The sequence below is a fragment of the Balaenoptera acutorostrata genome, chromosome 7 (genome assembly GCF_949987535.1).
Source record: "Balaenoptera acutorostrata chromosome 7, mBalAcu1.1, whole genome shotgun sequence".
Classification (NCBI taxonomy): domain Eukaryota; kingdom Metazoa; phylum Chordata; class Mammalia; order Artiodactyla; family Balaenopteridae; genus Balaenoptera; species Balaenoptera acutorostrata.
This window is the reverse complement of record NC_080070.1, coordinates 47,304,223-47,316,510: the sequence shown is the minus strand read 5'-3', so window position 1 is coordinate 47,316,510 and position 12,288 is coordinate 47,304,223. Positions and strand designations below refer to the sequence as shown.

Here is a 12,288-nt window from a genome sequence, read left to right as displayed (position 1 = left end):
GCCAAGGAGAGAGACCTCAGAAGGGACCAACTCTGCTGACACCTTGATCTTGGACATCTAACCTCCAGAACTGTGAGAGAATACATTTCTGTTGTTTAAGCCACCCAGTGTGTGGTACTTTGTACACCAGCGCTAGCAAACCAATACACTGGGTGATGTGCAGATGGGGCGGAGATTGTGAAGGTGGTCCCCAAGTGACTGAGTTTGGGGAAGCTGGTACTGGGCAAAGGCACGGGTTTGGCTGGAATCCTAGCCTTGTCAGTTCCTAGTTGTGTGATCTTTAGCACAATCTTAACCTCTCTGAATCTCAGTGTCTTGGTTTAAAGAATGGGCCAATAGTAAGCACCTTGCCTGGAGGTTGTAGGATTAAAGATGTGATAATGTGTGTAAATGCCTGTTGCTCAATAACTGGCAGTCTCCTTATGGGAAAGTGGGCACCAAGGGGGCCAGGGATCCACCCTTTAATTTGAGCACCAAGTCAGCAGAGAGTCCTGGGCCTCCTCATCCCTGCAGCGTAGACCAACCAAGGTGAGTCAGCCTGGGGGAACCCAGGAGACGGCTGAGGTGCTGGGGGTGGACCTCTAGGGGCCACTTCACTGTGGGTTTACTCCTCTAGGAACCAGGAGCCAGGCACTCTCCCCAATTCACACCTTGTGAGATGCGACTCAGATTGGAACAGCGACTTGTTCTAGGCCACCCAGATGGACAGGGCCAGTGCCAGGACCCAAGCCCGGAGCCCGCGGACTGATCCCTGGGATGCACGGGGCTTGTACCTTCTGGGTTCTGCCTCCAGCTCTCAGGGCGAGTTTGAAGGTTGCTCCGCCCCTTCCCTCCCGCCTTCCCAGCCCGCGCGCTCCCAGGGAAGGGGCGGAGTTCTCCGGCTCTGCTGACACCGTCGCCACGGCAACGCGGCCATACTGGCCCCAAAGGACCCGGGATCTGGGGCTGAGGCGCTGCGGCCTCGTGGGCAGACCGGAGCATGGACAGCCTCTTCGTGGAGGAGGTGGCGGCCTCCCTGGTCAGGGAGTTCCTCAGCAGGAAGGTACGTGGCGCCGCCCTCACAGCCCTGGGAAGTTGCTCAATTTTGGGGGTGGCGGGGGGAACAGTCTGGAGGCACCTCTGCAACCTCTGCACCTTCGGGGAGGGAGCCCTTCCCCTGCCCGCTGCCTGCCCTAGAGATGCCCGATGCAAGCGCCGCTTTCCCGGGCCTGGGGAACTACATTTCCCGGGAGCCATTTCTGTCACGGTGCACTTCCCGCAAAGCGGGGCAGGACCGCGGCCGTCCTCCCGGGCATCTCCCTCCAGGGGGCGCGAGCCAGGGGCCTGGGCCCTCCCCATTTTCCTTAAGTTCACGAGGCTCTGGGAGCGCAGCAGGCCGGCCTTGCCGCCGGGCTCCATAACCAGTCCCAAGGCTTACATCGCACTAGGAAAGAACTACCCCCCAAAGGAAATCCAAAGGGCTAAAAGAGTTCTTGCCAGTCAAACCTTTTAGTCCTGTTCATCAGTGGGAAGTTCAATCGTTGAGGTCGTTTTGTTTTTAAGTTCTCCTATTGTCTTGTCCCAGGAGAATTTTCAGAAGAACTCAGAAGTTGGGGAGGTCCTTGGCTCCCACCTGCCCTGACAGTGGAGATGAAGGCAGGCTGGGGAAGAGGTCACTGGGGGTCACTGTGTATGGGTGTGTAGGGAAAGCACCCACTGCTGACCCAGGCTGACCGCCTGCTATGTGTTTGGTGTCCTCCTGGTGTCATGTTGGGCGGGGACGATGGGCTCTCGTCTGGCATTAAAAGACACACACAGACAAAATAAACAGTGTTTTGAATGGGGGAAAGGGAAGGGCTTTGGAGTCAGAGGGAACAGTTCAAATATCCGCTATTAATTAGCAGCTCAAGCTGGAGTACCTTACTCACTGCCTTGATTTCCCTATCTGTAAAAGAGGAATAATAAGACCTACTCTTGGCAGATTTATAATGAGGATTAATAATAATGTACGGGCAGGTCCCAGCCACTGTATCTGGCACATAGTAGGCATTCAACATTGTCCCCTCCCCCATCTCTGATGTGCACCTGTTTTGAAAGTGTCTTTCTTTGCTTTTTGAAAATGTATTTTTATTTAAAATGCTATGTGGCCTCACTGTACCTGCTCTGTTTTTATGACTAATTGACCTGCCATCACTTAGTCCTGGCTACACACGGGATATCAGTGATACACCCTGTGAGGCTGACCACGGCAATCGTTTCTTTTAAGTCTGGGCTACCAAGCAAAACTCTCTGAGAGTTTTCCTCATGCCTATCCTTTCTTGAGTACAAATGAAATCCAGAGACCTCACCTGATATCCAAGGCTCCCCTGTAGCTTGACCTCACCTTACCAGCCCAATCTCATTTCCAGCGTCTCTCACATGCTTTCTTTTCCCTGTTCCACCCATGGCCCATCCCAAGTTCCATTTCCTTCAAGATGTCTCAGGTAACTGCGGCTGAAATAACTACTCATTTGTCTGTGGTTTGCTCATCGGTGCTCATGTCATAGTTTATACATCTGCCTGTCTCACCCACTAGACAGGTCCACAGAGCTGACACCTGAACTGGGCGGAATCTTGGCAGTCGTCTGGTTCACCTGGTCTCCTCTCCTTCCTACTTTTCATCGGGGCACACTAAAGCCCTGAGAGGAGAAAAGAGTTGCCCGCAGTCATTCAGAAAGTCATGGAGAGCTGGAACTGCAGCTCAGGTTGGCTGCTTTGCTCATCACCTTCTGCTCCGGGGCAGAAACTGTGTACTCCCCTCAGGCCTTGGCACAAGGCAGGTACCGAGCGGTTCTAACCAAGAGAGTGCCCATCGTGGTGCAAGGTACCTTCTAGATGCCTGTTTATTTTCTCAAATCCTCATAACAGTCCTGAAAGAGGTATAATTATTCCCTTTCACGAAAGACTATGTTCAGACTGGCAGGCGAAGAAACTTGCCCAGGGTGAGCAGGTCACATCATGTCACTCCTCTGTCCAAAACCCACCACGTGCTTCCTTTTGCAATTAGAATAAAATCCCAGGGAAGGCCTCACCAGGGCCTACCAGGCTCCCCATGGCGTGGCTGCCAGCTCCCCCTCGAACATTGCCTTCCACTACTCCTCCTCTACCCTCCAACCTACTCTGTACCCAGCTGCACTGGCCTCCTCCAAGCGTGATCCCCCTGCAGGGAGAATCATGACAGTCTCTTGGCAATGGCAGGGTCCACCAAGGTGACTCTTCTGGTGCCCTAGCCTTCCAGGCTTCCCTCCTCTCGTGCCCCAGCCTCCCTCTCCTGCAGGGACCTGTCCCATCTGACCTTTGACACTCCTTCCAGGTGGTCATGCCCTAGGCTTGTTTCCATAATCTCAGTTCCAAGCATCCCATCGTCCCTCACTTCCAGCTCACCCCCATCAGTAGCCCGATATAAACTATTCTTCAGCCTCACTCCCATCTCCATTCCACTGTTCTGCCAACTTTTCACCATTCCTCAGCCCTCTTGTGACCTCTCCTCATGTCTTATCGACCCATCATTGTAATCACGCTCTCAACACCACGCTCAACTCCCTTGCCTGTCTCTCCCTTCTTTTTTTTTAAACTGTTCTCTTTTTTTTTTAATTAATTAATTAACTTATTTTTATTTTTGGCTGTGTTGGGTCTTCGTTTCTGTGCGAGGGCTTTCTCTAGTTGTGGCGAGCGGGGGCCACTCTTCATTACGGTGCGCGGGCCTCTCACTGTCGCGGCCTCTCTTGTTGCAGAGCACAGGCTCCAGACACGCAGGCTCAGTAGTTGTGGCTCACGGGCCCAATTGCTCCGTGGCATGTGGGATCTTCCCAGACCAGGGCTCGAACCCGTGTCCCCTGCATTGGCAGGCAGATTCTCAACCACTGCGCCACCAGGGAAGCCCCTGTCTCTCCCTTCTTTATACTCCTCTGATGTTAAAAATTCAGCTTGGTGTACTCTGTGCCTGCACTGCAGAGCTGAATGGGGCTGGGGGAAAACACACCACCGTGTTGATGGTTTCATGCCAAATTCATGGCCACTCACCCCTGTGATGCCTCAGGGATGCCCGCCCATCTTCTTATACCTCTCCAGCCCGTTCACTCTCTCAAATCTTGGCCGACCATTTCACACATCTCTCTCCTCAAGCTGCAAAGCCCCCTCCCCCTCTAATTTCACTGAGAAAATAGAAGCAGCCTTGAGAAAACTCCAGCACGCCCTACCACCACAGTAACTAACCTTCCTGGGCCTGAACTATTCGCCCCACCCTGCCTCCTGTTCTTAGGAATGAATTCTCCATCTTCCTTCCTTCCTTCCAGCCCCTCCCTGTGTGCCTGTCCCCTCTTGTGTGTTCCAGGACACGGGTGCAGTTATCGTCATCTCTCTGTATTGTATCATACATTTTGCTTTCTCTACTGGGTTAGTCTTATCAACATGTATACGTGCTCCTACCAATTCCATCTTGACCCCCAAGCCCCTCCAGCTACTAGTCTCTTTCTCTTTTATAGCAAAACCCATGAAAGGGCTCTGTATGCTCTGATTCTAATTCTTCTCCCTGTTTTCTCAAACCCACTTTAATCAGGCTTTTGTCCCCATTACTCCATGGAAACAACTCTTGTCAAGTTCACCAATGACTTCTGATTTTCAGTCCTTACACTTATTGATCTAACAATTGTGTTTGACTCAGTTGATTATGCCTTTCTTGGAAACTCATTCCCCTTGGCTTCTGGAGATCACCCTCTCCTGGTTTTCCTTCTATACCTTTTCAGGTTCCTGGCAAGTCCCCCGCCCTGTTTTCCTGAGCTGTGCATGCTGGTGGGCTTAAAGACTGAGTCTCTGGCCCTCTTCTCTTCTCCATTCATCTCCCAGCCACTTCCACCACTGTTGTGGGTTCCAGTACCCTCGATATGCTGACAATTTCCAAATGTCTATCTCTAGCCAAGACCTCTCCTTGAACTCTTACATTCTTTCCAACTGCCTATGTTACATTTCCACTTGGATATCCAATAAACATCTCAACTTAACACGTTCAAAACTCAATTCCTGATTCCTTCACCTCCTGCAATTTTTCCCACTTCAGTAAGTGGCATCACTAACTGTCTGGTTGCTTGGACCAAAACCTTTGGAACCATTCCTGGCTTTTTTTCCGTTTTGTGCACCCTGCATGCAGTCCATCCGTAAATCTGTAGGCTTTCCCATCAGAGCACTTAAAGAATGTAGCTATTTATTCCCCCTTCTGCTACAACCACCCTGGTCCAAGTCACCTCCATCTTTCCTGTGAGTTGTTCAATAGCCTTCTAATCTTAATACGTAATCCCCTATCTCATACAGTCTGTTCTCAACCTAGCAGCCAAGTGATCCTTGGCAAATATAAGTTAGTCCAGGATGCTCCTTTTTTCAAATCCTCCAGGAGCCTTTCCATTTTACAAAAGCCGACAAGGCCTTTCCCTAGCAAGCTCTGGGCAACCTCTCTGACCTCAGTTCCTGACACTTTTCCCTAGTTACATGGCTCTAGCTGTACTGGCCTCCTTGTAGCTGCCACAGGGCCTTTGCCCTTGTAGAACACTACCCACAAGTGTCTGCACAATCTGCTCCCTTAGTTCCCTCATGTCTCAACTCTAATGTCACTTAATCATGAAGCCTTTCCTGATCACCTTTTATAAAGTAGCAACCCTGCCCTGCACCCCCTCGTGGCCCTCTCTGTTTCCTGACTCTGCTGTATTTTTTTTCCCATAGGGTATTCTATTTGTTGTCTTTTTCCTGATAGTAGGTGAGCTCTGTGAAGGCCAGGACTTTGGTCTGTTCACTCCTCCGCCTCTAGCAGATGAACTAGTGGACTAGTGGTTTGTTCCTTTCATTTAACAGATGGGGAAACTTGAAGACAGGAGTGAACACATGGATGATGCTCGATAAATAGCTGACTATCTAAAACAGTGTCTCCTCTCTCTCTGTTTTCTCTGTCTTCATAATAGAGCATATTAGCAGCTGGTATACTGTACATTTACCCCTTTGTTTATGGTTTGCTTCCCTAACAGAATGTCAGTTCCATGAGGGCAGGACTTGGCCATAACCCATCTATATCTCCTGCATCTAGAACAGAGCCTGGCACAGAGTAGGTGCACGACAAGTGTTTGTTGAATGAATGATGGGACCGATGACTGGCTGATTTCTGAGGGCATCCTTGTCCATGGCTCCAGTGGTTTTCAAACGCCAGTTTGCACCACAATCCCAGGGAATTTGTTACGTGTGCCAAGACTTGCTGATCTGTACTGCTGACGAACATCAAGAGTTACCCAGAAGAGAGGGACCCTCATTTTACAGGTTTCCACATCACTTTGGTGGGAAAGCCATGGTTAAGCCCCCATGAAATGCAGGTGCCTCTTGAGTCCCACCTCTCCTTCCGGCTGACTCTCTTTAATGGACCCAGGCATGTCCCTACCTTTTCCCCAACATTTCTTTCTGTTCCCGCACCGCCCTCCCCACCCCCACCCCCCCCACCCCCCGCCCAAGACTTCTTTTCATTTCTTTTGGTTCAAGGTTGTGTTCATACGTCTTGTCTCACAAATTCTTCTTGTCCCAATTCATGGCAGGCAGCAGGTTTTGTCTTGTTTTCCCAGCACTGAGAGCCTCCGTAAAATTCTGAATACAAAGCCTAGGGGAGCCACTGACGCCTGGCTAGCACTGGGGTCTGGATGCATCAGGAGCAAGGGGCTCCCTTAATGCCAGGCTGAGCTGTGTGTGAGGCATCTCCTCATCTTCCACCATTTGGTGATCACTGCGTTCTGGGGAGGTGGGCAGGCCACAGCTGCTGTCGTTTTCGAATGAAGAAGCCAGGCTCTTAGGGGGAATAGTGCTTCCCATGGCTGGCCTTCTGGGAGTTCAGGGCCGGATGATGGAAAGCGGCTGCGCTGGGGCACTGCAGACGCTTACCACGTGCTTCCTGTGAGTCTGGGTCCTCTCGTCACCGCCTCGCAGCCTGGGATGGTCAGAACTCCCGCTATGTGTGTCCACTGTGTTATGTTGGACAAATCAACCCTGGTGCCCCATCTGAAAGAAGAAGGGAATGAATATTGGCCTTTTGTTCATGCTTTTCCTTTTGTTTATTTTTAAAGCTTCATATCCTGTGGCCCCAAATCTAGGCCAAACCCAGGGCTCCTGAGCCAGCCTCGGTCCAGACAGTTGTTACCCGGATTACACTTTCCTTTTCTATAAAACGCACTGACAACTCCAGCCTGAGCCCAGCCCACAGGGTGGCTGTAAGATTCGGAATAATAATTGTGAAGATGATATCAAGTGTAAAGGTTATATAAAAATAAATGCTTAAGTCAGTTTTTGGTCCTCCCAGTATCCTGAGAGGAAGGCAGGAGAAGATGATCATAAGGAACATCAACAGTCGTTTGTTTATCCTCTGAGTCAGAGCTCAGAAGGTTTTGATTTAAAATGGTAAAGAGTGATTCAGAGTTCTTCCCTCAGGGCTTAAAGAAGACGTGTGTGACCATGGACCAGGAACGCCCACGCTCTGATCTCAGCATAAACAGCAGAAACCATCTCCGAAAGGTTTTGCATCTTGAAGTTCTCTACAAGGAAAACAAGGTACATGCTTTTAACGTGTGGTACGGAGTTCTGGAACGGAATGTGGCAACGTCAAAAGCACTCATGAGCCCTGCCAGGTCATCCGAGACCAGTGGCCGGAGGCTTGCCATACATGCAGTCAGGGAGAAACAGAGCAGGCTGAGGGCAGACAAATCCCAACTGTGTGTGTGGGGTTTCCAGCCTGAGTTGGCCGCACCCCATTGGCCTACCGCGCCGCGCGTGCTCAGCTCTGGGGCGCATTTTGAACCCGAGCCTGCAACAATTATTCCCGGTGCTCCCTCCTCCCCCCATGAAGCTATTTTTAGTAAGACTGTACTTAAAAATATAGCATTCAGTTATGCTAAAAATTTCCATTCTCTGCTTTCATATGGTTTTCCTTCTGCAGTTCTGAGTAACACCTTTTTCTTAAGGTCACTGTGGCATTTAATTCAGGCAGATGCAGGGCTTGGGTTCAGCTAAGCCGGGTGCGTTGGAGTTGAGGTAGCAAATGGAACAGGTACCTCGGGGTGCTTCCCTGATCCCCCAGCCTCGATGCCTCCACTTTCTGTTACAAGCCTTCAGGGTACCACTTATTTTTCCTTTGTTGTGGCTTATTATGTTTATAATAGAATATTTGTTGGTGGTTTAATTAGGATCTACCTCCCGCACTACCTTGGACGGTGCAGGATACGTTGTATCCCCATACTTGACATGGGACTGATGACATAGTAAATAGTGTGTATTTATGAATGAATGAGCTAGTGAATGAATATACAGGAATGAAGGAATGAAGCTACCATTCTGAATTAATTGCTCTTTCTGTAAGAACAGAGAATGCTATAATTTGATTCAAGAATGGGCTCTCCAGCAGATGCCTTGTGGGAGGGCACAGTGTCAGAGTTGGAAAGAACTTCGTGATCATGTCGTTCAGCATTTATCACAAGTGGCAGCCAGGTGAAGTCCTACCAGAGGCCCAGTAAAGACCTTCATCCTCTGGGTCCTGCAGTGACACTCGGGCCCCTCCATCTCCTGTAGACAGGAGACTGTTGCCCCAGGCAGCAGATACTCAGCAATCTTCCTCTGGCTGTCTTTTAAGGCAGGAGAGTGGACTGTACGTTTTAGAAAGATTTTCCACAGAGAGTGAGACAGTTCAGCAGAAAATTCAATTAACCGTTGCTGCACAGTGGAATTTTTATGTAAATACATCTTTACCTAATTTCCCAGAAGCATCTTTGCCATTCAAGTTATTTTTATTTCTTCACTGTGGTATAGTCTCCCTAAGGTAACTGTTATCTTAAGATAATTAAGATATTTTCATTAGATCTTGATAAGTGCCCTGATAATTTGATTTATACAGTAGTTATTAGCTGTTATACAATGAATTGGAGCTTATATTTTACAGGAAAATATACTCATTAATCTATCTATGGCATTATAATTTTGACGTTCACTCAGCACAAAGCTAGAGTGATTCTGGGAAAGCCCTGCCAATTTAATGTTAATTCCAGTAACTTGTTTTTCCCTATTAAGTGTGCAGTAGATAAAATGCCTATGTAAAATTGAGGTTTTGAAAATGGTATCTAGATTCATATAAAGGCTGTATCTATTATGAGCAAAGTGATGTGAAAAGCCACAAAGTACAGTTCAGGTATTCAGGGCCCTAAATCTCTCATATTGAAAGAAAAACAAGAAGGTTGAAATAATTATTTAACATCCCCCTCCAACTCTCTTCCTTGTAAGTTTCATCTAGACTTAAACAAAATAGCTTTTTGGGTCCCATTCTAAAAAAAATAAGGGGCTTCCCTGGTGGCGCAGTGGTTGAGAATCCGCCTGCCAATGCAGGGGACACGGGTTCGAGCCCTGGTCTGGGAGGATCCCACATGCCACGGAGCAACTAGGCCCGTGAGCCACAATTACTGAGCCTGCGCATCTGGAGCCTGTGCTCCGCAACAAGAGAGGCCACGATAGTGAGAGGCCCGCGCACCGCGATGAAGAGTGGCCCCCGCTTGCCACAACCAGAGAAAGCCCTCGCACAGAAACGAAGACCCAACACAGCCATAAATAAATAAATAAATAAATAAATAAATAAATATTAAAAAAAATAAAACTGTCCCCTGATTTTGACTGCCTGATAATTCTGTTGAGTTTGATCATAACCCTGTGGGTCTTGGTCCCAGAGTTCTGCTGTGTAGGTCAAGGGGATAGAAAGGGGGAAAGGCTGGATACACCCGAGGGTTCCCTCTGTGCCAGGCTCTTTATCAGGCGCTTTACCACTCTGACTGCAAACTCACCACATGCCCCATGCCTGGCCGCAGTTCCAAAGGGCCTGGGTGTTACTGGGCAGGTGGGGTGCGGACTGACACATGGTCTAGCCCTTGAGGCCAGCCTGTGGATTGCTGCTTGGATAACTGTGTCTGTACAAATTACTTATGAGACTTTCTAAAAGAAATCAAGGTTCTAATCTTGGTGATTCTGGCTTAGTAAGACTCAGCGGGGCCTGAGAATCTGTCTTTTAAAAAAACCTCCAAAGGTAATATTTAGTGCTGTCAGGGTAGGGAAATACTGATACCACTTATTTCCAAAACTTACTACTAAAGAGTTTCATTTTGGACTTCCCTGGTGGCGCAGTGGTTAAGAATCCACCTGCCAATGCAGGGGACATGGGTTCGAGCCCTGGTCCGGGAAGATTCCACGTGCTGCAGAGCAACTAAGCCCGTGCACCACAACTACTGAGCCTGTGCTCTAGAGCCTGCAATCCACAACTACTGAGCCTGTGTGCCTAGAGCCCGTGCTCCGCAACAAGAAAAGCCACTGCAATGAGAAGCCCGCACACCACAACAAAGAGTAGCCCCTGCTCACCGCGACTAGAGAAAGCCCGCACGCAGCAATGAAGACCCAATGCAGCCAAAAATAAATACATTTATTAAAAAAAAAAAGAGTTACATTTTATCTTTTTTAAAGATTGGGGTGTAAACTGAGTCAATCCTGACTGCCTCTCTATGCTCTTGCGCTAACTTTCTGAAGTGTTGTCTCTGTAATTCCTTGTGCCCAATGTTAAATGTAGAGTACATAAACTAAGAAATCATTCAAGTCCCAAATGTTTATAAAGTTGTAGGGTTAGCGATCATAAAGACTTAATTTTTTTTTTTTTTATAAAAGGATATATATTTTATAAAGTTATTCCCAGGGAAAAAAAACAAGAGGAAATTTGCTCGGGTATTCCTCTGTTCATATCCCATTTTATTACAATTGTTCATTGAATCTCCTGACTCATGCATTGGATGCTAGTTCTTTTAGGGTACTGATTTTGTCTTCATCTGTGTTGCTACCTAACACAGTACCTGACATATAATAAGCAGTCAGTGAATGTTTGCTGAGAGAATGTATGGATGAGTAAGAAGTTGATAAACTATGTCAAAGAATTGTGATGGCTGTCTTTCCCTGCCTTCCCCGAAGCTGTACATAAAATTAATGGTTTTTTTTCTTCTGATGATAGGCAAAGGGAAATCCTCTAAAAACAAACCTTGAACTCATCACCAGATATTTTCTGGATCACTTTGGAAATACTGGTAACAATTTTACTCAAGAAACACCAATCCCTGCACTCTCAATACCAAAGAAAAGTAACAAATTACCATTGAGATGCTCAGAGACCACGCTGGTAAATATATATGACCTTGCAAATGAAGATGCGAGTTGGAGAACATCATTGTCAGAAACAAGCAAAGCCAGGTACCTCTTCTCATTGATACTGTGGATTAGTTTCTTATTTCTGCTATAACGAATTACTGTAAACTCAGTGGCTGTAATAGGGTTCTCCAGAGAAACAAAACCAAAAGGAACCAATAGGATATAAATGTGTATATGTGTAAATATATATGTGCATAAATATATATTTAAATAAAGAGATTTATTTTAAGGAATTGGTCCATGTGGTTGTAGGGCTGGCGAGTCTGAGATCTATAGAGCAGACTGGCATGTTGGAAGCTCAGGCAGGATTTCTGTGTTACAGTCTTTTTTTTGATTTTACATCTTTTTTTTTTTTACATCTTTATTGGAGTACAGTTGCTTTACAATGTTGTGTTAGTTTCTGCTGTATAACAAAGTGAATCAGCCATACATATACATATATCCCCATATCCCCTCCCTCTTGCATCTCCCTCCCACCCTCCCTATCCCACCCTTCTAAGTGGTCACAAAGCACCGAGCTGATCTCCCTGTGCTGTGCAGCTGCTTCCCACTAGCTATCTGTTTTACATTTGGTAGTGTATATTTGTCCATGCCACTCTCTCACTTCGTCCCAGCTTCCCCTTCCCCCCAACCTGTGTCCTCACGTCCATTCTCTACATCTGCATCTTTATTCCTGTCCTGCTCCTAGGTTCGTGAGAACCATTTTTTTTTTTTTTTAGATTCCATGTATATGTGTTAGCATATGGTATTTGTTTTTCTCTTTCTGACTTACTTCACTCTGTATGACAGACTCTAGGTCCATCCACCTCACTACAGATAACTCAATTTCGTTTCTTTTTATGGCTGAGTAATATTCCATTGTATATATGTGCCACATCTTCTTTATCCATTCGTCTGTCAATGGACACTTAGGTTGCTTCCATGTCCTGGCTATTGTAAACAGTGCTGCAATGAACATTGTGATACAGACTCCTTTTGAATTATGGTTTTCTCAGGGTATATGCCCAGTAGTGGGATTGCTGGGTCATATGG

The 12,288-nt window shown here is 47.5% G+C and overlaps 1 protein-coding gene across 1 annotated transcript in view; it reads left to right on the top strand.

Moving 5' to 3' along the window:
• The first annotated feature begins 909 nt into the window (after positions 1–909).
• The window catches only part of MINDY4 (MINDY lysine 48 deubiquitinase 4), a 104,527-nt gene continuing 93,148 nt past the window's right edge, over positions 910–12,288 (top strand). The window contains exons 1-3 of the mRNA XM_007175248.2: positions 910–1,042; positions 7,468–7,587; positions 11,063–11,298. Coding sequence (XP_007175310.2) covers positions 980–1,042; positions 7,468–7,587; positions 11,063–11,298 — 419 coding nt within the window. The 5' untranslated portion in view covers positions 910–979. The remainder of the gene's footprint in view (positions 1,043–7,467; positions 7,588–11,062; positions 11,299–12,288) is intronic.